Consider the following 24,729-nt stretch of genomic DNA (forward strand, 5'->3'; position numbering starts at 1 on the left):
AGTGCCTATACAGTGCAAAACACAGTAGGAGGTGCTGTAGATAAAAGGAAGAAACATGTCCCTTAGCCTCAAAGAACTCTCAGTCTAGAAGGGAAAGAATCTTAAAACACAAACCAGAAGCAAGGTGTCATTCACACACTGTGTAAATTAGTATCTGTTCTGAGTGAATCAACCTTTTACTAAGGTCCTGAATTCTTCACCAAAACCAATATAAGTCCACACTGTAAAACTTCACCTGGGAATTATCTGTAAAATGGATCACTTTTGCCAAATTAGCAGGTGAAAAATATTAATTCTTTGACCAAGTACTTGCATTTCAAGTTTCAACCTGGACTGAGTGTAAAATGAAAAGTAAATGGTCCATTATGGAAATACTGACAGACTTAAACCACCAGTGGATGCAGCTACAACTCTCCATTTATTGAAAATTAATGAAGTCTCTGAATTTTTATTTATAAAATGGATATTATTTAGTTTTAGATTATTTCTGCAAGTCAAAAGTCAGAATTTAATAAGATGATGTGTACAGATGGCACCAATTTTTACCCTTATCCACTGCTTGCAGCCTATGTGCATTTAAACCAAAAAACATTTGATATACAATAACTATAAATTATTTCCTTGAAGATCTCTCAGGCATGAAGAAAAAGCCTCTTAAAATAAATTTAAAATATTATATGCTTGATGGTGTATAACCAAAGGTTTAATCTCACCACTAAAGGGGCAGTTATCATGATTTTGCAATAACCCTGCAGACAATAATCAAGACAGCTCCTGTTGTTCTCTCAGTAAAATCTTCGTAAACACAGCATGGATATATTGTAATTTGATATCCATAAGATCAACAGCTATACCTCATGACAACTCATAAGATTTTATTCACCATTTAACGGAGCATCTTCCTCAGAAGACACAAGAAATGTGTTATTTACCAAGCACTGTCCTATTAACTATAGATTAGCACATTAAAATAGATATGCTTTCTTTCTCGCTATATTCTAAAAAGTGTGGTCTCTAAAGCAAGCTCTGAGATGCAGCCAATTAATTAGATTTTTCAAACTTTGGGAAAATGTATCTGTACATATTTCCATCACTATTTTAAAACAATTGATTCTAATTATTCTTCTACTAAATATACAAAAAAAACAGTCTCAAAGTTGATTAGTCAGGTTAAAAAATGCATCAGTCTCAACTTCATAACAAGAGTAATATTATTCTAACTTTAAAAAAAGAAACGAAGGAAGGGAAAAAGAAAGCAATTAAAATATTAAACACAAATGGTGATGCAACTTCAGGAAATCAGAGAACACAGAATTCAATAAACAATTAAAGAAAATATAAATTAGTACCAAAAGGATTCAAAATGGAGATTACTAGAAGAATTCAATTACAGGATGCAAAATCTGTACTTTTTAAAAAATACAAATAAGTGACTCCATTAGTATTTCAGAAAGGTAATAAAACGATCTTTCACTCACCAATGCTGGATTTTCTCTTGGCAGTTAGTGACCACCTGTCATGAAAACAGATAACTACTCATGAAAAAACAGGGCAATGCACAAAGCTACAAAATCATTGTATCAGAAAACTACAGTAGTGGCTTTACAGATTTAAAAGCATCTCAATATACATTTTTATTTGTCAAATGCACAGAGATGTGAATGTTAGTTTTTAAGCAGCACACTTTATCATACCTCTCTAATGCAGGCTGATAACTGCAGAACAAATTACAGCTTTCCGATTCATACTTAGGTACAAAACCCACTTCATAACTATTAGGTGACATATGATATAAGATAACTAGTATTTTGTACAATCTGCAGGCCTGTTTTCAATGTTACATATTTTGCAGAATACACAAATGTTATAAATAACAAAAAACCAATGTAACATCCACATTTCATCAGTTTAAAAAAAATGACAGTAGTGAAAGTATTTTATTTTGTCAGTATATCTTCAAATGTTTTCACCTGTAATTTCTATTCTGATGCATTAAAAATGAGTACAGTGATATTTTTCTACTACATCTCAAGAAGAAATACTTGGGATAAAGAGCTGCTCTGAACAGCCCATTTTGCTCCCCTGGTGAATTATGATAAAATTTTAAGCACTTCATAGTCAGTTTAAGCTATGCTTATAATACTAAAACAATGAAATTAAACATAAAACGTACTTGTTTTCCTTAGAGATATTTCAATAGATTCTTAAAATGCTCAAAAAATTAAGAACAGTAACCAGTAAGGGGAGAAAAAAGAACATGTGAATAGCAACTCTTAAAAAAAAGAAAAAAAAAACCCTTTTCAAAGATTACTAATTATGTTTTTAAACTGCCCATTGATAACAAAATTTTAAACAATGATTTCAAATACTGTAGCACCATTTTAGAGGAAGAGAAGCTAAGGGATGAAATTACTATGCTTAATATAATGCCACCTGAAAAAGACAGCAGTGTTACAGTTTGAAACACTGTTCTCACTCACTGTTCTAAATACCAATATTGTATCTTATATAAGCACCATGTTTCATCTAAAAATCACGTCTTTTTTTTTTTTTTTTTTGGCCTGTCACTAAATTCCTCTATTATGACATTTAATTCCTGAAGTAAATATCTTCCTTTAGGACATTTTAAATACTAAGGCAGCAATCCTGTACCAAAATACATGTTGTAATCAGATATCCAACCATACTACACATTAACTCAGCATAAAAAGTCGGTTTTAGAATAAAGCTCTCTCAATAAGTATCAATCACATAGCAACACTTAATAACAGTGATAACATATAATAGAGTACTGCCTTTACATCTGGAAGAACCAGACTAAAGCTACATCAATCCATTTCACTGTTTCTGATTCGACAGTAATTATAAAATAGACAAACAGAATTAAATGTAAATTGAAAAAGAAAAAATCTTCATGAAATCCTTTTTACAAAGTTCTTATTTAACAACCCCATTAAAAGAAGAGACCCAAAAACAGTCAGGATGCTTTCCAATCCCAATGCATGTGTTCCCAAGCATGACGTGAGCAAAAAGCACAAAAAGAAAAGCCCTGCGAACCAGCAGAGCGGACTGCTCATTAACCTCTACAGGGTAAGCCTTTCGTGGCTGCATATTAACTAGTTACATATTCATAATCATTTACATTATTTAAAGGACCTTCGATGAAATTTTCTATGCAATATCCATTAGTGACAGTGTTAAAGGTTACAGAAGATAAGTCTACTTAATGTTTCCAGGAAGCCTTTTTAATTAGTAAATATGTAAATTTGCCACATATGCTTTTTATGTTTAAAAAACAAGTTCCTGGTAGAATGGCATGTATTCTTGCCATCACCCTTTATGATCTTAACTCTCCATTTTGCTGTAGCTAATTTTCCCCATCCCTTTTCTTTCCCGAAATAAGTTTCCCCCAAGAACACATATTAAAGGATAAAATAACAAAAATCCACTTCACAATTAACAAGAGAAATTTTCACTGCCAAAATATTTTCTTCGTTAAAAGTATTTACTGGTTACATACAGGGGTTAGAACAAGAGTCTTCAGTTAGACATTATCCAAATGTAGGCTAGTTTTGGAAACTTAAAAAATACAGGAAAACATGAAAGAGACAAGCATGAACACATACTATAGCCTTCTGATGATATGTCTACAGTTAAATCTTTGTTTACATTATTTATAGCCCACCTAATTCCAACAAACATTTGAACCCAAGCGGCTATATTTATACTGATGTTTTTCTAGTTTTCTCCTTTTATTCAAAAAGAAAATATTAGTAAATTTTTACGACTTAGTTGCCAAGGAAATCTGTGGAAAGGAGAAAATCTTATGATTCATCTGGGGTTTTACAGTCTCTTTTTTCTGTTAAAAGTAATGGCAACTAACCTTATTCCTTCTGAAATGGACTAATTATTAAATAAACTGACTATAAGATAGTGAGACTGGTTCTAAAATCAACTTTTGAAAAACACAGTGAAACAACAAAAAACATTTCATCACTATACCACTTTTTAAGACACATTCAATCTACCATTAGAGTGTTTACCAATAGCCCAATTGTTAAAAAATATATATATCTTTTGGAATGCTTTCTTTATAACTCAAAATTGCCCTTTTCCTAAGAAGTCCCTTGGACTGCAAGGAGATCCAACCAGTCAATCCTAAAGGAAATCAGTCCTGAATATTCACTGGAAGGACAGATGCTGAAGCTACCATACTTAGGCCACCTGATGTGAAGAACTGACTTCTTGGAAAAGACCCTGATGCTGGGAAAGACTGAAGCCAGGAGGAAACAGGGACGACAGAGGATGAGATGGTTGGATGGCATCACCGACTCAATGGACATGAGTTTGCGCAAGCTTCGGGAACTGGTGATGGACAGGGAAGCCTGGCGTACTGCAGTAGCAAACAGTCAGACACGACTAAGTCTGAGCTAAGACACGACTGAACTGAACTAAGAAGTAATCATAACACTGGTAAATGCCAAGACTTTATATGATGAAACAGTTCAACAAGATGAGTCTTCACTTCTTAAAGAGAGGAAACATGTTCAGAGATGGAGTAACTTCCTCGATACTACAAACTGCCCGAGAACTGGTAAGAGATAAAATCCGTTTTAACGCCAGGTCTATCTAATCTCAAAGTCCATACTCACTGTACTGGACTGTTCTCAACCATCATAAATCTTACTGGGTACAAGGAAAAGCAGCTGCTTTGCATCTGCAGTTTTCCTTAAAACACTGACTGACGCTGCTGCTTCTACACTTCCTCCACAAACCCACCCACACGCACTGACAAGACCTTGCCAATAATGCTAGGAAAAGCAAATAAATAAGCTTAACTGGACCAATTCACTAATGAAAATTTTTACTTCTTCCAATGCCTCATACAACTCCTGGCCCTCTCAAGTCAAGCAACTCAGTATGAATATAAACAACAAATTTCCCAAGCCCCACATACACATGTGGCGTGTGTGTGTGTATCTGTGTGTGTATGGATGTTTTGGGGGGATAGGGTGGTGGACCAAGCCTATTGTGTATTTTTAAGGCACTTACAACTAATCAAGTTAGATGTCCAAGATGACAATGACAGTCTACCCAAAAGCCTATTTTTCTTTAGGTCAGTGTCCAGCTAACATATATACACATTCAATTATAAAATAATTGGCAAGTCTTAAAATCAGTAAACTATATAGAATACAGGAATATTTTCCTCTTTTTCCCTTCAGAAGCCACTTTTTAAAAATTATTATAAAGAAAGGAATGAATGACTTAACACGTATTAAGATCTCCATTACTTAGTTCCATTTGTGCTATTTGCTTTGGTTAACAGACCACAAGGGGGCATCAACCTATGAGTTTTCCATGTTAAGAACGGCACCACATTAAAACTAGACTAGAATAGAAAGGCTAAAGGGTAAGTTTGCATAAATCTTAAGTGATATTTCTCTCAAAAATGCTTCACTTTACTTCTAAAACTTCTCTCACTGCACTGCAATTTCATATTCTCCCTGTACAGGTTAATGCATAAAATAACAATCTGAGGATTATACTAATCAGTGCTTTCTACATTTACATGATTTGCTTCTCTTGCTAGACTGTGTCTTCAAAAAAGACCATACAATTTTGGGTTTTAAAGCCACTGAGTCAAAAAGGAAAAAAATTATCCATGGTGACTAAATCCAATAGATAGTGGACATGCACGATTATCTGGCAGCTACTTAAATGGCTGAGAATAATTTCTTAAAGGACATACTGTCAATTAATAGATGGATAGATGCCATTACCAAAGTATATAAGAAGTACACGTAAAGAAAATTGGTAAAATATTATAAGTCTTCTAAATAAGCCTCTCTGCAAAGAAGGTAAGAAATGACTACGGGTTCCTAACAAAGAAATAGCAATAAGCAGTAATAAACTATAATAAACTGTTTCTGTATAAAAACTTTAAACAAATTTATTTTTAAATATGCTAAAAAGTGAAAATAATAGAACTATCAAAAGTTAACACTAATTATAAGCTGCTGTTAAAACACTTAAATATTTTTCCCAAAATTCAGGAAACTCTAACTGTACTAGATAAAAGGTCAATGAGATACGGGCCAGGTCTCCTTTATTCACCAACGTGCTCATGTGCCATATAGTAAGTGTGCAACAAGTCCTTTTAAAGGAGTACAGATCTACAATTACTTAGCCAAAAATTTCAGGGAAAGATGTTTCTCAATTCAGAACTTTTCATAATTTAGTCAAGTTATATCTTGCAGTAGTAGAACACCACCCTGTATCAAATACAGTGACATTTTCAGGGAAACATGAATATTCAAAGTGGAATAAAATACCTCACTCAAATCAGTTTCATCAACAAATGAATATGGCAGAAACTTAGGAATAACTTTGTTTTCAGTTTTTAAGACTTCTGAATTGCAGATATGAAATGGTGACCTGTACTTCTCAATGTGAAATACTGCCTGAATTGCAGCTTGCCTGTCTATTGTTTATTATTAGAGATATCAATCATTTCTTCTCCATTCCCACACGTTACTTTCTATAAAACCTCACCCTCCTCTCATTTGCAACAGGCAGAGGACCCCATTTCTCCATCTGGAGCCAGTGTAAATGGAGAGGATACACACAAATTGAGCCAATCACATTTAGTTTGGACTCAAATAGAGACTGAGTGATTACAGATTCTGGACTGGAAAAGGTAACCACCTAGGGATTTGCACAAGCTAAATCTAACAAAGTTCCCCTACAAAGTAACGACATAAATGTACAAGAAAGTGAAACACACACTCACATACACAAAATAATCCTATCCCTGAATTCCCCTAACTTTTTATAGTACTTTCCAAACCTTCTTCCAAGCATTTCTGTGGTTTATAATTGATTAAGAAAACTTTGGGGAGGGGGGATTGGGATGGCGAATACATGTAAATCCATGGCTGATTCATGTCAATGTATGACAAAACCACTACAATATTGCAAAGTAATTAGCCTCCAACTAATAAAAATAAAGAAAAAAAAAAAAAGAGAGCACTTCGTAAATAAGCCAGTTACATAGATTAAAATGAGAACATGCCTGTTGAGAATCTCCAAGAAAACAAGTAATTCATTAAAGAACAGAAATAGTAGCTGTGCTTAGCCACTCAGTTGTGTCTAACTCTTTGCAACACCATGGACTGTAGCCCACCATCCTCCATCCAAGGGAATTCCCCAGGCAAGAATACTGGAGTGGGTTGTCATTTCCTCCTCTAGGGGATCTTCCCAACCCAGGATCAAACTCAGGTCTCCCACATTGCAGGTGGATTCTTGACCATCTGAGCCACCAGGGAAGCAGAAATAATAGAATGATAGGGGAAAGTATCTTGACAAGTAAAAAGGAAGTCAAATTGAAAGGCCCTTGCACCAATTAGAGAAGTACATTTTTATTTTAAAGAAACACTAATTAGCAGTGACTAGAGCAAAATTAATACTAAATCAGTAGCAAATAGCTATGTAACTAACCTCCAAGTTGGGACAAAAAGCTTATAACAAACCAGTAATTCCTCTGAAAACTAGCAAAGCCAGATGAACACAAAATCATCTCTTAGAAGGCACCTAAGAGTTGCCCAAGCAGTTGGAACAAGAGGGACTAAATTCAGGAGATAACTATGGAGAATTAAGTTAATGCTCTTTTCTTGGACAACTCAAAGCACAGTGAAGAGGCTGAGAATTATACTTTGTCCTGAGCAGAAGTTTAAAGCAGTCTGAGAAGGCTGTAGTAACAAAATCAGAGACACGAGAGATCTTAAGCACATGGCTGTCTTTTCCTCTCATGGCATGTATGAACTTCTGAAGTTGAAATGGACAAAAAACTGAAAGTCTGAAGAGCAGAGCTCGGGGAACTGATGAAACAAAACTTAAGAGTTCAGGAGCCTCTAAGGGAAGGAGTCTGGTGAACAAACTAGGCATCCAGAAGAAAGCCAAGAAAGAATCAAAGGCAGCCGATATTTTACAAAAAACAAAACGCAACCTGCACTCCATCCATTCAGTACCTGCCTGAATTGAGGTGTCCCAACTCCTACTTTATCAACCTAGTGAAGAAAGGGTGAAACTTTTCCAGAGGAAGATATACTCTTCAGGAGTAACCATAAATTTAAAGACTCTAAAATATTAATTAAATTAATATTTTATTTAATTGTATTTAATTGTAAATACTTCAGGAGTATTTACATTTCTAGCATTTAATTAAAAATAATTACATTACCAAGAAATAGGACCATATGAGCAAACCACAAAAAGAAGAAAAACAACACAAAATAGAACCAAATAAGCAATCTACATATTCAAGTTAACCAACTAAGACATTAAAATATAATTATTAACACGTTCAAGAAAACAGTGGAAAAGATCGAAGAAATACATGAAAAGATGGCATATTTCCCTAGACAATTAGTATCTATACAAGAAAAGAATCAAAAGGATAATATTTAACTGAAACATCTAAAATGAGTTCAATAAATGGTGTTAACAGGAGATTAACACAAAAAAATAACTGAAAATTTGTAAATTATGTACAGAGCAAACAGATCCTCCAACATGAAGGAAAAGTAAAAACATTTTCCCACAAAAAATTCTGCACCAGAGATTTTTACTGGAAGAAACACTACAGGTAATTATGTGCTGTGACAGAGGAGTGAGCTAAGGCTACAGCTGTAATCACCATGCAACATACAAATGTACACCTGAAGCTTACACAGCGGCGTATGTCAGTTCTGTCTCAGTAAAGACGTACTACAGGGCAAAAAGAACTACTACAAGAGGCTATCTGGAGCAACAGAAATTCAAAAAGAACTAAAAAGCAACTGTAATTCTGTAATTTTGTCAAGGTAAGGATAATCAGTATTGATCACAGAACAATTAAATACTGTACTGTGGTATTTAAAACACACAGAATTAAAATAAATGGAAGCAATAATGCAAGAAGTGAGATGAATAAATGAATATATGTTGCAATCTCAAAGAATAATTTCTCCAGTAAAAAAAGCACAGTATAAATATATAATACATTTAGTGCCAACATCTACATCAAATAGGAATACTAGGGTACCACAGCAAAAAAGAATGTATTTTGAACGAGTTACCAGAGGGGAGAAAATAGGGTATGTCTGATTAAATCAAAGGAAGGTGCACCAAAAAATAAAAAACAAAGAGGGAAAAAAGAACATAAAAGTGGATCACTTCAGTCTTTGTGACCCTATGGACTGCAGCCCGTCAGGCTCCTCTGTCCATGGGATTCTCCAAGGAATACAGGAGTGGGCTGCCATGCTCTCCTTTAGGGAATCTTCTCAAACCAGGGATCAAACCGTCTCTCACATCATCTGCACTGGCAGGCGGGCTCGTTACCACTAGTGCCACCTGGGAAAACCCTTACACCCAGTAGAATTTTTTTTTTTTTTTTTAATTTTTTTAAAAATAAGATGTGTTGGCAAGGATGTAGAAAAACTGGAACACTTCAAGTCGTGTGTACTGTTGATGGGAATGTAAAACAGAACAGCTACTGGAAAGGAGTATGGTAGTTTCTCAAAAATGAAACACAGAATTACCATATAATCCAGCAATTCCACTTCTGGGTATTTACCCAAAGGAATTGAAAGCAAAGACACAATGTACACTTAAAATGATTTAAATGACAAACTTTGTTATACATATTCTACAATAACTTTTAAAGTAAAATATAAAAAAATCAAGTACAAAAGTGATAAAAATGAAACTAAATACATCAATTACTGATGTAATTAGAGTAATTGATGTATTTAGTTTAGGATGACTAAACATCCTACACAAAAGAGAAAGATGCCCAGACTGAATTCTTAAAACCACGACTAAATGCTGTTATAAGAACATACTTAAACACTTTGTACACAGACTAAAATTAAAAGATGAAAAAATTTATCATGAAAAGAAAAAAAAGTAAAATATACTAACGCAGCCATATCTGTAGCCAATAAAGAATACCTGAAGGCAAGAAATATCACTAGAGATAAAATACATATGAATGATAAAAATGTCCCCTGATCAGGAAGCTATTAGGAGTCTTAAATTTGTATGCACCAAATAATATAACTTTAAAATGTATAAAGCAAAGGCTGAGAAAAGGATAAATCTGTAACCACAGTGGAGATTCTCCTTATCTCTTCATAACTGACAGAACTAGAAAACCAACAAACAAAATTAACAAATATATCAAATAACTGTACACCACATTCAATCAACTTGAACTATGGGACTCAAAACTTCAAAATTCATATTCTTTCTAAGTAACTCATGGAAAGTAACCAAAAACAGATCATATACCAGGTCATAAGGCAAGTCTTAAGTTTCTAATCAGAACAGAATTAAATATGACATAAACAATAGAAAAGTAAAAAATACTCAGTGTTTAGAAATTAAGGAACATTTTCTAAGTAATTCCCAGGTCAATACATCTCAATAAGAATTAGAAAATATTTCAACTAATTAATGATGAAAATAACATTCAAAACGTGTGGGGTGCCTAAGGTAATTATCAGAGAAAATTTTAAAACTCAAAAAATATATAAAGAATAGTAAAATCTTTGATTTTTGTGTCTCTAGTAGCTTTCGTCTCAAGAAGCTAGGTAAAAATTATAGCCAATGAGAAATTTTTAAAAGAAAAATATAAAAGCAGAAACCAATGAAAATTAAACTTACAAAAGAAAAATCAATAAAGTAAAACACTGGTTCTTTAAAAAGACAGATTAGGAAAAAAAAGACAGATTAGGACTAAGAAATCCCTAAAAGGATATATCAAGAAGAAAAAAGACACACATGAATTGCAAATAACAGAAATTAAAAAGAGGACATCACTACCAAACCTACAGATATTTCTAAATTTTAAAATATCCATACAAGGAAAATACAAGGCCAAGACAGTCTCACTGGAAAATTAGTTCAGATATTTAAGGTAGAATCATACCAATAAGACACAGTCTTTTTACAGAATATACAAAAATGATAGTTGTTTTATGAGGTCAGCATGATTCTGAAACCAAAACCTATTATGGACATCAAGGAAAGAAAATTACAAACCAATATGATGCACAGCCACAGAAACAAAACACCATACTCTATACGGAATTAGAGCCATGACTTAGAAGCTAGCCATGACTCCATGCTAGAAATTAGAAGCAAAAATGAAACAGGCCAGCCCTAATAAAATCCAAAATAACTCTCAACTGAGCTGTGTTGATCCACTAGTACCCTGGCTGCTTAAAGAAAATTTATCCCTCTTTGAAGGATGGTAACAGCATCAGTAGCCTACAATATTTTCACTATACTGTCTGACATCCAATCAAAAATTACAAGGCAGTCTATGAAAACAGAACAGCAGATGAGAAATCAAGAGAAGAAATAAACAGAAACATAGCTTCATTTAATTTACATATTGCAGTTACAAGACACATTTTTATGATTAATATATTCATGAAAACAGAGGGAAGGTTAAAGATGTCAATACAGGCCTCAAATTTATTAAAGAAATGTCAAAACAAATTCTAGAAAGAAATACTATAACTGAGATTAAGCATTTAGTAAAAGAATTTACCAGTAGATTAAATCTGTAAGAACAAGATTAGTGAACAGGAATAGAGGTCAGAAGAAGGTATCCATAAAGTCATACAGATCAAGAGGAAGCAAGGAAAGACAGAAACGAGAGTTAAGACCTATGAGACAGTGAAAGTGTCTAACATGTACATTCAGAGTACATTCAGAGTACAAAGTGAAGACGACAGTGACATAAAACCAGCATCCAGAAGAGCAATCTTCTGACCTGACAAGTCATCAAATTACAGGTTTAATAAACTCCATATCCAAAGCAGGCCAACCAAACCTACACACAAGGAAAATCAAAACTACACATGAGAATCAAATGCCTAAAACCAAAGATGGAAAGTCCAAAAGCACATAGAGGGAAGATATACCCAGAATTTTCAGTGAAGGAAACAGTAAGACTAATAGGAGACTAAAAGAAATCAAAGAAGTCAAAAGATAATGGAATGGCATCTTTCAAGTGTTGGGGGAAAAAAATCCTCTCCCAGCTCAGAACTAAATAAAAATTACAATAGAGTATCAACAAGAATAATCTTAATTTGGGGGGATGAGGTGAATTTTTAAAAACATGCAAAAGTAAAATATATGACAATAGCACAAATGAGGGAGGGTTCATGAAATTAAGCCATCAAAAGATTTCTGAATAATTTCCTAAGTGGCAAAATTTCAGAAGATTTTGTGAAAAATTTCCTACTAATTTGTGGTAGACTGCAATAAGAGATACTATAATTTCTAGGATAATAACTAAAATGAAAATAGAAACCATCTAACTATAAAGCTAAAAGAGTTTCATTTTTTTTCCATTTATTATTAGTTTAAAAGAGTTTTAGATAGAATATTTTAATAACACAAAAGAAAGAAATAAAGGAAAAATAACAAATGTGAAAAGTGGAAAATCTGTGGCAAAATGAGTAAACAAACTCCAAGTGACAGATGAGAAAATTTAAAGACTAGAGATATACATGTTCACAAATTAGAAGTCAAAAATAAAAACACAATGAGGTAACATTAGAATGTTAAAAATTAAAGACTGACAATATTAAAAAGCATACTAACATTTAACAGAAAAATCTCACGTATTATTTTTCAAATAAGGGTTTAATTAAGACAAGTTAGTGGGTGTCTTAAGATAGAAGGTATAGATCACATATAAAGAACTGACAGGGAACTCCTTGGCGGTCCAGTGCTTAGGACTTGGCACTTCCACCATAGTGGCCTGGCTTCAATCTCTGGACGGGGAACTCAGATTCTGCAAGCTATGAGACACACCCAAAAAGTAAAGTTTTTAAAACAGAAAGAACTGACAAGATTTAGTAAATCAGAAGATGGATCAGGGCAAGCTGAAAAGATTCTGGTTTGAATACTGTTGCCCAGAATCAGGATGAGTATGGTCCCTATGTCCCAACATTAGGGACGAAGATGATAAATTAATATTAGTAAATGAGACTGAGCTGCTTGTGGGCCATCCAAGTTAAGCTGCCCAAGAGTTAACAGGCCTGGAAGAGGTCTGGAATATAGGAGTATCCGAGGGCATGCAGTGAGGAAAGACAGCTGTCAATAATGAGAAGCATAGGGATTACCAACATGTGAGCATTAGATGAAGAGACTAGAGAGACTAAGTAGGCACACAGAAAGGCAGAGCCAGCAAAAAAGAAAAGTTACAAAAGTTCCTACGGTACAGAGAATTTCAAGTTTCCCAGGGAACAATTAAAGTTTCAAATAAAGCAGAGAGGTCAAGTAAGGCTAGATCTGAGAAAGGGTCCACTGAGTTTGGCAAGAGAAAAACTTTCAATAGAATAATTTCAAAGAAAAGACAGAGGCAGAAAATAGTTTACAGAAGGTTGAAAAGCAAAGAATTAGAAGGAGAACAATTATTACACTACATTAAGCTTTCTGTTAAAATGTTTGCAAACAAATGTTTAAGTCCCTTGAGGGGAGAAAAGAAATCCTGTGTATCACTGTATCTAGGACAGTGCGTGGCACATTACTCGGTTTTGTCTTTTTGTTCTTTGGGGGAAAGCACTCATTTTCTATAACTCTTTAACAGTTCTCAATTCACAAACATCAGGAAACCAAACAAGGAACAATGACCAAATCTATACATTAAATGGGATACTTTTTGCTATACTGTATTAGGATTTTTTTAAAAAGGTTGTTTGTTTTTTTTTTAAAAAAAAACAGAAACACATTTAGGGTGTTTAACTTTCAAACACAGTAGACAATTCAGAAATTTTTGTTTTCTGTCCATAACAGGGAAGAGAAGATAAGTGACAGAGAAAGACACTTCACCATTAGTAAACAGATTACAGTATGAATAAAAAAGAGCAGCTTTCTTCACCAGCATCATCCAAAAGAATTTTCTATTATGATGGAAATCTCTCAACTCCACACTGTCCAGTGCAATAGCCAATAGCCACATGTGGCTACTGAACATTTGAGATATAGCTTTGTAACTAAAAATTTTTTTAATTTTACTTTATTTGAATTTTAAATTTAACAGTCACATGTAGATAGTGGCCATCATATTGGATCGCCCAAACAGACACAGATGATGCTGAAAATATAAAAGTAAAATAAGACTTAGCTTATAAGTCTTCAGGTTAACAGTACCCTAGATAAACTTCCTCAAGTTTCAACAACTAAGGAAGGAGGCAAGATAGCAAAAATGGAAGACATGGAATTCGTCTCTACTCACAAGCACACCAAGAATACATTTACCTGTGGCACAATTCTCACAGAGCACCTGCTAAACACTAGCAGATGACCTCAAACACATAAAAGGATAAGAAAAATCCCATGCAGCCTCATAGGATGATAAAAAGACTAAAAAACACAAAATAAAAAATAAAATGAATAAAAATTGGAAAAATAAATAAATAGGAAATAAAGAGGAAATGGGAAGGAACTGCACCCCTGGCAGAGAACTTAGCGTGAGGAGAAGTTCACGCACTCAGAAAAGCCCATTTGTGGTGGGAATATCAGCTGGGGCAAAAAGGAACCTTTACGGGATCAAAGGAGAATGCAGCAACCGGTCTAGGGAAGCCAAGACAGAGTAAGAACTGCAGGCACGGTCCATGCTACAGCCCTGTAGCATGGCCTAAGTCATGTATCTTCTGGTGCAGCCAGGGGCAGGGTGCAGGGAAATGGGGTTTGCAGAGTGGACCCAAAGAAGGGACAGCTGCTGGCTGTGAAGAGAAAGCCTGAAGGGACAGGAGTAAGGAGCGCCACAACCAGGAAAGTTTCCGGGAGAAAGGCAGGCCGCTACAGAAGCAGAGTGCCATTGATGAGTGGCACGCGAAGGGCACTGAGTCCAAGACACTGGACCACCAGAAAATCCCTGGCCCAAGGAAATCTTAATCAGTGTGAGCTCCCCCAGAGATCGCCATCACCCAGCTCCATCCAACTGCCTGTAGGCTCCAGTGCTGGACACTTTACGCCAAACTACCAGCAAGACGGGAACACAGTCCCATGGATCAGCAGACAGGTTGCCTAAAGTCGTACTAAGCTCTGGTGCCTGTGTGCTAAGTCACTTCAGTCATGTTCAATTCTCCGCAACCCCATGGACCTCAGCCCTCCAGGCTCTTCTGTCCATGAGATTCCCCAGCAAGAATACTGGAATGGGTTGCCATTTCCTTCTCCAGGGTACTAAGCTCACAGACACTCCAAAACACACCACCTGACAGGCAGCCCTGCCTGTCCAGGATTCAAGACTCAATTCTGCCCACCAGAGCAGAGGCACCACTACCTCCCACCAGGAAGTCGACACAGGCCCCTGGACCAACCTCACCCACCAAGGGGCAGACACCAGAAGCAAGAGGGACGACAACCCTGCAGGCTGCGAAAGAGAGACCACAAACACAGTAAGTTTCGCTCAGACACTCAGTCGTGTCCGACTCTGTGCCACCATGGACTGTAGCCCACCAGGCTCCTCCGTCCCTGGGATTTTCCAGGCAAGAGTACTGGAGTGGGTTGCCATTTTCTTCTCCAGAGGATATTCCCGACCCAGGGATCGAACCTGGGTCTCCCACATTGCAGGCAGATGTTTTACCATCTGAGCCACCAGGGAAGCCCTAACACAGTAAATAAGTTAGACAAAATCAGACAACACAGAACACGCTGAAGGCAAAGGAGCAAGGCAAAAACCCACAAGACCAAATAAATGAAGAAGAAACAGGCAATCTACCTGAAAAAGAATTCAGAGTAATGTTAGTAAAGATGATCCAAGATCTTAGAAACAGAATGGACTCACGGATAGAGAAGATACAAGAAATATTCAACAAGGACCCAGAAGAACTAAAGAACAAACAGTGATGAGCAACACAATAACTAAAATGAAAAAATACACTAGAAGGAATCAACAGCAGAATAACTGAGGCAAAAGGATGGATCAGTGAGTTTGGAAAACAGAATGTTGGAAACAGCTGCCAAGGAGCAGAATAAAGAGACTGAAAAGAAATAAGAACAGTCTCAAAGACCTCTGGGACAACATGAAGGGCACCAACATTTGTGTTATAGGGGTCCCAGAAGAAGAAGAGAAACAGAAACGATCTTAAAAAATACTTGAAGAGATTATAGTTGAAAACTTCCCTAACATGAGAAAGGAAACAGTCACCCAGGTCCAGGAAGGCCAGAGAATCCCATACAGGATTAGCCCAAGAAGAAACGCATCAAGACACATTTAATCAAACTAACAAAAACTAAATTCAAAGAAAAAACGTTAAAACCAACAAGGGAAAAGCAACAAATAACATACAAGGGAATCCCCATAAGGTTATCAGCTGATTTTTCAACACGAACTCTGCAGGCCAGAAGTGAGTGGCAAAATATATTTAAAGTGATGAAAGGGGAAAACCTGCAGATCACCCTACCCAGCAAGGATCTCATTCACATTCAAGAGAGAAATCAAAAGCTTTGAGGAGGAGCAAAAGCTAAGACAATTCATCACCACCAAAACAGCTTTACAACAAATGCTAAAGGACTTTCTCTAGGTGGGAAACTCAAGAGAAGAAAAAGACCTAAAGAAACAAACCCAAAACAATTAAGAAAATGTCAAAAGGAACATACAAATCAATAATTACCTTTTAAATATAAGTGGATTAAATGCTCCAACCAAAAGACACAGATTGGCTGAATGGATACAAAAACAAGATCCATATACACTCTGTCTACAAGAGACCTACTTTAAACCCACGGACCCATACAGACTGAAAGTGAGGCGATGGAAAAAGACATTCCATGCAAAAGGAAACCAAAAGAAAGCTGAAGTAGCAATACTCATATCAGACAAAATGACTTTAAAACAAAGATAATCACAAGAAATAAGAAAGGACACTACATAATGATCAAGGGATTAATCCAATAAGACAATATAACAGTTGTAAATATTTATGCACTCAATACAGGAGCACCTCAATACACAGGGCAAATGCTAACTACCATAGAACAGGAAATCAACAGTAACACAATAATAGTGGGGGACTTTAACAGTCCACCTTACACCAAAGAATAGATCATCCAGACAAAAAAATTAATAAGGAAACACAAGCCTTAAATAACACACTAGACCAGACAGATTTAACTGATATGTATAGGACATTCCATCCGAAAGCAGGAGCATACACGTTCTTCTTAAGTGCACACAGAACATTCTCCAGCATCCTGGGTCACAAATCAAGCCTCAGTAAATTAAAATCATCAAAGTGAAAGTCACTCAGTTGTGTCCAACTCTCTGCAACCCCATGGACTATACAGTCCATTGAATTCTCCAGGCCAGAATACTGGAGTGGGTAGCCTTTCATTTCTCCAGGGGACCTTCCCAACCCAGGGATCGAACCCACGTCTCCTGCATTGCAGGCAGATTCTTTACCAGCTGAGCCACCAGGGAAGCTCAAGAATATTGGAAAGGGTAGCCTATCCTTTCTCCAGCGGATCTTCCCAACCCAGGAATCGAACCAGGGTCTCCTGCATTATAGCCAGATTTTTTACCAACTGAGCTATTACAACTCAAGCCTCAGTAAATCTCAGAAAATTAAAATCACATCAAGAATCTTTTCTGACCACAACGCTATGAGATTAGAAATCAATTACAGGAAGAAAAATACAAATGCATAGAGGCTGAACAACATGCTACTAAATAACCAATGGATCACTGAAAAAATCAAAAAGAAATTTAAAAATACCTAGAAACAAATAGATTAGTCCCGAGAGGCTCCTAAGTAGATTCCACTTTTTTCCACCAAATACTTTACTGATATTGGTAAAAACTGATTTAGTTAAACAAAAAAAGGGGAGGTGGGGGGGAAATGATCCAAGTTCCCTCTTGTCCCTGTATCTTCTGACAGAGAATTAACAGTAAATAAAATCTCCAAGGAAAAAAGAAAAGGTAACCATCTAGGATAGATATTTGAATAAACTGCATGGATCCACTCCGGAAAAAGAAATAAACCTGCTTAACTGGTGTTCAAACCAACAAAGAACCATTTGTTAGGCCCAGAAAGTATTTAGCAATTAAAAGATACAACAACCCAGCTTTCATTAAAATTAATTAGGTTTTCATCATAGCCTTTGTTGAAAAAAAAATCCTATTCAATGCACTCACTTTTAAGTAAAATAGGAAATGAAACTGTGTGCTTTTAAAACATTTAGTGGTACATTCACCTATATAAAGTGTTAATATGTATATGTTGGATTGGCCAAAAAGTTCATACTTGAAAGAACTTTTTGGCCATTCCAATATACATAAACATAATTAACCACACCACATACTGTTCTATAATTTTTAATAGCTGCATAAAAATCTCCTCATACCAATCCCCTAATGTTGAATTTTTAGCTTTTTTCATTATTAAAACCAAATCTGCAGGAAACCTTTCTGTGCATGTCTTTTTGCTAGATTCTTAAAAATAAAACAAACAGAAGTTTTCACCAAAAAAATTTTTTTGAAAATGTCAGCATTGACGACATTAATGACAACAATATTCAAATATTTGATCCTATCCATTTACTACAGATGTCATTCACTAAAGTTGTGGATCATTCTTGCCTCTCCCTTTGTCTTTTCCCTTACGTTACTAATTTTTTTTCCTTGTTACTCAGTGCTCCAAAGGATAATCAAGGAAAAAACAGAGAGAGGGAACCAAGGTAAAATGTGTTATATTCCTTACTTGAATTAAAAAGCAAAAAATTTATGAGCAACATTTAAACCATCTTTACCTACCCAGGTAAAAGCTTGATCTTCCCAACCCGGGGATCGAACCCAGGTCTCCCACGTTGCAGGCAGAGTCTTTACTAGCTGAGTCAAAGGGAAGCCCAGGAATACTGGAGTGGGTTGCCTATCCCTTCTCCAGATCTTCCTGACCCAGGAATTGAACCAAGACTTCCTGCATTGCAGGTGGATTCTTAAACCAACTATCAGGAAAGCCACTGTTAATCAAGATTCCCAGAGAAAATAATGGCCTGAACCAAAGGTATCCACTGAATATAAAAAGTTCATTTCTCTCCTCTGCAATTAAGAGCTTACTAGCTAGCTACCAAAACTGGTGGGGCGGGGGAGTCATTCAAATCATTTTCTTCATATTTTATTCTCTCACAGAGGCCTTGTAGGGAAAAGCAAGTCCTAAAGCACACTTAATCAGACTTAAATAAAGTAACACTGCTATACTACTATGTCTTTTTCCCCCTTTTCCTTCAGTGTCCCAACACTTCCTACTAGAGTTCACTGTACGCCTACAGCTGCTAGGTTGGCTTCAAAGCCTACAGTCCCTCACAAAAATGACTTATTTATTTCTTAACTATTTACTAGATAAAGTTTTCCCACACTGAACTGTAATTACAGGATAGCTAACTAACCAGTGGCCTCATGGGCTAATCTTGTGGCCTTATGGGTCTCTCCTGTCCACTGAAGCAGACTGGTTAAAATATTTGTTGCTATTTACTCAGAGACTTTATCATGGACTGAGAATGATCTTACAGACCCATGACAGACAAGCACATGCTTGTTTTATATGCCAAAATAACATTGATTTACATCACTCAGTCGTCTTCGACTCTGTGCAACCCCATGGACTGTAGCCCTCCAGGCTCCTCCGTCCATAGGATTTTCCAGGCAAGAATACTGGAGTGGGTTGTCATTTCCTTCTCCATGGGATCTTTCCCACCCAGGGAGCGAATCCTGACCTCCTGCAATACAGGCAGACTCTTTACCATCTTGGTCACCAGGGAGGAGAAAATAACATTAACACTGCACAGAAAAGTAATTTGGCAACATATTCAACTTTCTACTGAAACTACTATTCGGGTTCCTACAGGACTGGAAATGAGAAGGGAGGTTTCAAACGCAACTGGATACCAGACCAGAAAGCTGTTCAGGGCACTCCAAACCGTATCCTTTGTATTTCAGCCACACTAATATCAGAATAAAACCAAGGATTTCTCTTTTCAACACGCCAAATGGGAGAAAACATATCAAGTCAGCAATATGCAAACATCATACTATGAAGGAGAGAGTTAATTCCTCAGCAGAAAGAAGGGCAATGGGAAAACTCTTTCCAGGGTCTGTTTCACATTTTCTAAAATAAAAAAATGTAAATAGTTTTGCCAGAAATTGGTTTCATGAAGGACTGTCTTTTCTTTTTTTTTCTCTTGGGGGTGGGGGGTGGGGGAGGACATTGTCTTACAATTTAAATGCAGTCAGTGAACCTGAATTTTTAAACCCCCAATTTGAAAAAAGCCAAGTTTAAAACGCACCCGTTGTATATGGTATTAGAGGGAAAAGGGCTCTCAGAAAGGGAAATCCAACGCACCAAATAATTTAGAACAAACAGAACATAGTAGCAAAGGTCCCCAAAATTTATCCTAGCAGGTTGTTTCCAAGTAAACCAGGATTTTTTAGGTTCTATGAAAAGTCCCTCATTCAGCTAAAGATTTGTTTACCCATGTAAGTTGTCATTTTTATACAGAAATGCTCAACAGAAAAGTTAGGGATTCCCAGTGCCTACAGGTTTTGAACCACTTCCTAACCTTTATAACCATGATACTCTCAATAAGATCACAAGACATATTAAGTAAATTAAACGCTGCCTTTCAAAGTAAGAATCTCAAACTTTCGGAGATGGTGAGAAACAAATGATAAGGAACCCAGGGGGGGTAAAAATCTCAGATTAAAAATCTCAAATTAAAATAATATTGTATTTCTTAAATTGGTATACTTCGCATGCAATCCCATTAGGAAATACAAAACTTTCTCTCCTCTTTATTGGTAGATTAAAACTCATTTATATAACTGAAGTTAAAATTTAACAAAACACCATTCAATTTTGACAAATACGAAACTAAACCTAGAAATGCACAAGAAGCGTTATCACTACGAGTATACATTTTAGCAACGATTAGAGAAATGGCTTAAAAAATAAGGTGAACTCTTCCATTTACAGCGTGTCCTTCACCAAAAATATTCCCACGCATCGCTGTACGCGTTAAGATTTAAAACCCACTTTCATACAGAAGGTAAACAGATTATTACATCTCCTTTCCCCGAACCTCCCCTCCCTTCGAAGGTCGAGGGGGTCCCAGACAAAAGACAACAAAAGCACGTGACAAAAGTTTCTCCTAACACGCTTCCCAGGCCTAGAGGCTACGCTTCTCCCTCGTTCCGGGTCCGGGGTCCTGGGCCCAGACCTAAGGGCTGCGGCCCACTGAGGGCAGCAGGGGGTCGGCCCGGGGTCAGGCCCCAGCCACGGGGACGGGGAACCGGGCGCCAAGGACGCGCCGGGGAGCGGGCGCCTCCCGAGACCACTGGCATAAGCGCGGGACGGAGCGCGGCCTGTTACCTTTTCCTGCTCCTCACGGAGCCGCGCCACCTCCGGGGCGCGCAGCGGCGCCGCGGCCGAGGCGTGGGGCCTGGGGTCTGGCGGGGCCTCCATGAAGGGGGTGCCGGGGCCTCAGCGGGGCGAACGAGTCCTAAACAAGTGTTTATGGAAACGTCGTGGCCGGTGGCTGCCCAGCGCCCGCGTGCTCGCCCTCATGCACTGCGCGCCCCGCGCTGAGGAGGCCGCGCCCGCCTTCTCCGCTACCGCGGCGACCGCTGCTCGCGTCCGGGCTGCCCACGGCCGCATCTCACACGCTCATGCCGCCCGCCGCTGCAGCCGCCGCCGCCGCCGCGGGCTCGGAGCAGCAGGCCGGCCGCTGAAGGCGAGAAGCGCCGATCCGATAGCTGGGCCGAGCGAGGCGTCCTGTGGCGGCCGCGCCTCCTCCGCGCCTCCTCCGTAGGCCCCGCCCCTCGCTCCGCCCTGCGCGGCACGCTGGGAAGCGCACGCAGCCTCCGCCCTTCGTCCCGCCCCCGGTGAGTCACGTGGGGCAGGAGCGGCGCTGCGGCGGGTGGCTTATCCCGAGGGTGCGCTCGCTGCCTGGAAACTTTCATTCTATGGAGGATAGACGGTCAGTTCACAGACAGGATGCCTGCCTTGGCCTTCTGTCCCACATATGCATTCAGTCGTTGAGCGCTGCATTTGGCCGCAGGAGCTTAATTCATGTACTAATACTGCTTTATAAGCATTTTTAATTTTAACAAATTCAACCTTTCACTGTACCTGTTTAATGAATTAAAATATGCAATTAAATTTTCCCTGTGTATTAATTACTTCACACATAACGTTTACATATATGAAGGTATTGTGCTTTAATTAATACATTGCTATGCATGGGCTGTTTAAGAGACTTCAAGGATAAAGTTGCCCAAACTTTTCCCCTTATTTCAAACTTCTGTGACCTCTTTCTAGTACAGCCTTTGTACACAGTAGGCACTCAGTTAATGCCTAATGAATGGAATGGGCCTTGGCGTAATAATCATCTCTGCTCCAGTACTTAACAGAGAACTGCAGTTCTCACCCTGGTGTGCCTGCTTGCTAGATTTCTCTCCCCTTCTGGCCAGCTCCTCAATTCAGATACACTCTTTTTACATTTGCTTCAAAGAAAGAAGGAAGGAAAATTTGGGCAGATAGTAAATATTAATTGCTGTCTTTTCTTACTACATATCAAACATCCAATTCCTCTGAAACTGGCCGTCTCAGACTGCTCTAACACCACCATCATCTGTGTATCCTCAGCTACTTCAGTAGCTTCTGCTCTTGTCGCCCAGTTCTCACTTTCACCCTTTCCAAATGGATATTGGCATCTGCCCACCCTGAAAGTGAAAGTCGCTCAGTTGTGTCCGACTTTTTGAGACCCCATGGACTATACAACACGTGGAATTCTCCAGGGTACTGGAGTGGCTAGCCTTTCCCTTCTCCAGGAGGTCATCCCAACCCAAGGATCGAACTCAGGTCTCCCTCTCCCGCATTGCAAGAGGATTCTTTACCAGGTGAGTCACCAGAGAGGCCCAAGAATACTGCAGTGGGTAGCCTATCCCTTCTCCAGCAGATCCTCCCGACCCAGGAGTAGAACCGGGGTGTCCTGCATTGCAGGCGGATTCTTTACCAACTGAGCTATCAGGGAAGCCCCATCCTATCTCCCTTCATTCAAGTATTCAAATCTAGCCTGTTTAGCTTCTGTGCCTGTTGGAAGCTGACCCACCCCCAGCCCCAGTAGAAGGGTAAATACATTTATCTTCTAAGTATTTAGTTCTATATGCTGTCTACAAGTGACTCACTTTGAATGAAAAACACAGAAGAGTTGAAAGTAAAATGGAAATTTGGAGACACTAAGAAAAGCCAGAGGCATGCATACCACAAGCATAAACACATGCAGAATCAGCAAGAAGGCATCCAACTGCAAGCCAAGGAGAGAGGCCTCGGAGTTAGCCAACCCCCTTCACACCTTGATGTTGGAATACCATCCTCTATAACTGTGAGAAAATAAATTTCTGCTGTGTAAATCATCAGTCTATGGTATTCTGTTATGGTAGCCCTAGCAAACTAATATATCAATAACCTAACTGTACTTTAAGGAACTAGAAAAACAAGATCCAAAGCTGCAGAAGAAAGAAATAACAAAGAGACAAACAAAATAGAAAACCAACAGAGAATACCAGTGAAACCAAAATTGGCTCTTGGAAAGATTAATAAAACTGACAACCTAAATTAAGAAAAAGAGAAGACTCCTACTAAAATCAGAAATAAAAATGGGACAAAATTACAATTTTACAAAAATAAACAGAGAACATGAGAACACTATGAACAACTGTAGAAACCAGATGAAAGCGACAAATTCCTAGAAAAACAAAAACTAACAAAACTGACTCAAGAAGAAATAGAAAACTATGAAAGCCAATTAACAGCTAAGGAGAATAAATCGATAATCAAAATCTTCCCAACAGAGAAAAATCCAGATGGCTTCAAAGGTGAATTTTAAACATTTAAAGGAGAATTAGCACCAATTCTTCTCAAACACTTCTAAAAAAGTGAGAAAGAGGGAACACCTTTGAGGTCAGCAAGACCAAGACACTGAAAGAAAAAAACTACAGACCAATGTCCCTTATTACTATAAATGCAAAATCTCTCAATAAATACTAGCACAATGAATCCTAAATTTGGGACCATAATAAAAGAATTATACACCAGGATCATGTGGAATTTATCCCAGGAACACAAAGGTAGTTCACCATATGAAAATCGATCAAAATGATATACCACATTAATAAAATGAAAGGGGAAAAAACTACATGATAATCTCAGTTGATGCAGAAAAAAGCACTTGACAAAAACCCAACATCCTTATAAAAACATTCAATGAGCTAGGAAGAGAACGAAACCTCTTCAACCTTGTGAAGGCCATATATGAAAAGCCTCTGTCTAACATACCCAAGGGGGAAAGACTGAAAGTTTTTCTTCTGAGATCCAGAACAAGATAAGTATGTCTGCTTTTATCACTTTTACTCAACATAGTACTGGAAGTTTTAGTCAAAGAAATTAGACAAGGAAATAAAACAATGGCAAACTGAGAGGGATGTAAAATTATATCTATTGGTAGATGATATGATCTTGTACATAGAAAATTGTAAAGAATCCACAAGGAAAAAAATTATGTTAAAGTAAGAAACTCAAAAAAGTTGCAGGACACAGAATCAACAGACAAAGATCAGTTAAATTTATATACACTAGCAGTAAACAATCTGCAAAGGAAATTAGGGAA

At 37.5% G+C, this 24,729-nt stretch overlaps 1 protein-coding gene and 1 long non-coding RNA gene across 4 annotated transcripts in view; both read right to left on the bottom strand.

Moving 5' to 3' along the window:
• Positions 1-21,882, bottom strand: part of URI1 (URI1 prefoldin like chaperone) — a 59,696-nt gene extending 37,814 nt beyond the window's left edge. For 2 of the 3 annotated variants that reach the window (XM_043435570.1, XM_043435569.1), the window contains exons 1-2: positions 21,432-21,882; positions 1,479-1,513 (exon numbers count right to left, since the gene is read on the bottom strand). In XM_043435570.1, the coding sequence (XP_043291505.1) occupies positions 1,479-1,513; positions 21,432-21,524 (128 nt within the window). In that variant the 5' untranslated portion in view covers positions 21,525-21,882. The remainder of the gene's footprint in view (positions 1-1,478; positions 1,514-21,431) is intronic. The other variant, XM_043435571.1, reaches the window with a different exon arrangement.
• Positions 2,422-10,430, bottom strand: LOC122420431. The gene is made up of 3 exons (XR_006263287.1): positions 9,642-10,430; positions 4,739-4,741; positions 2,422-2,433 (listed from the first exon to the last, which is right to left on the bottom strand). It is a non-coding gene; the product is annotated as an uncharacterized LOC122420431 (long non-coding RNA).
• Positions 21,883-24,729: the final 2,847 nt, after the last annotated feature.

The sequence above is a fragment of the Cervus canadensis genome, chromosome 18 (genome assembly GCF_019320065.1).
Source record: "Cervus canadensis isolate Bull #8, Minnesota chromosome 18, ASM1932006v1, whole genome shotgun sequence".
Classification (NCBI taxonomy): Eukaryota; Metazoa; Chordata; class Mammalia; order Artiodactyla; family Cervidae; genus Cervus; species Cervus canadensis.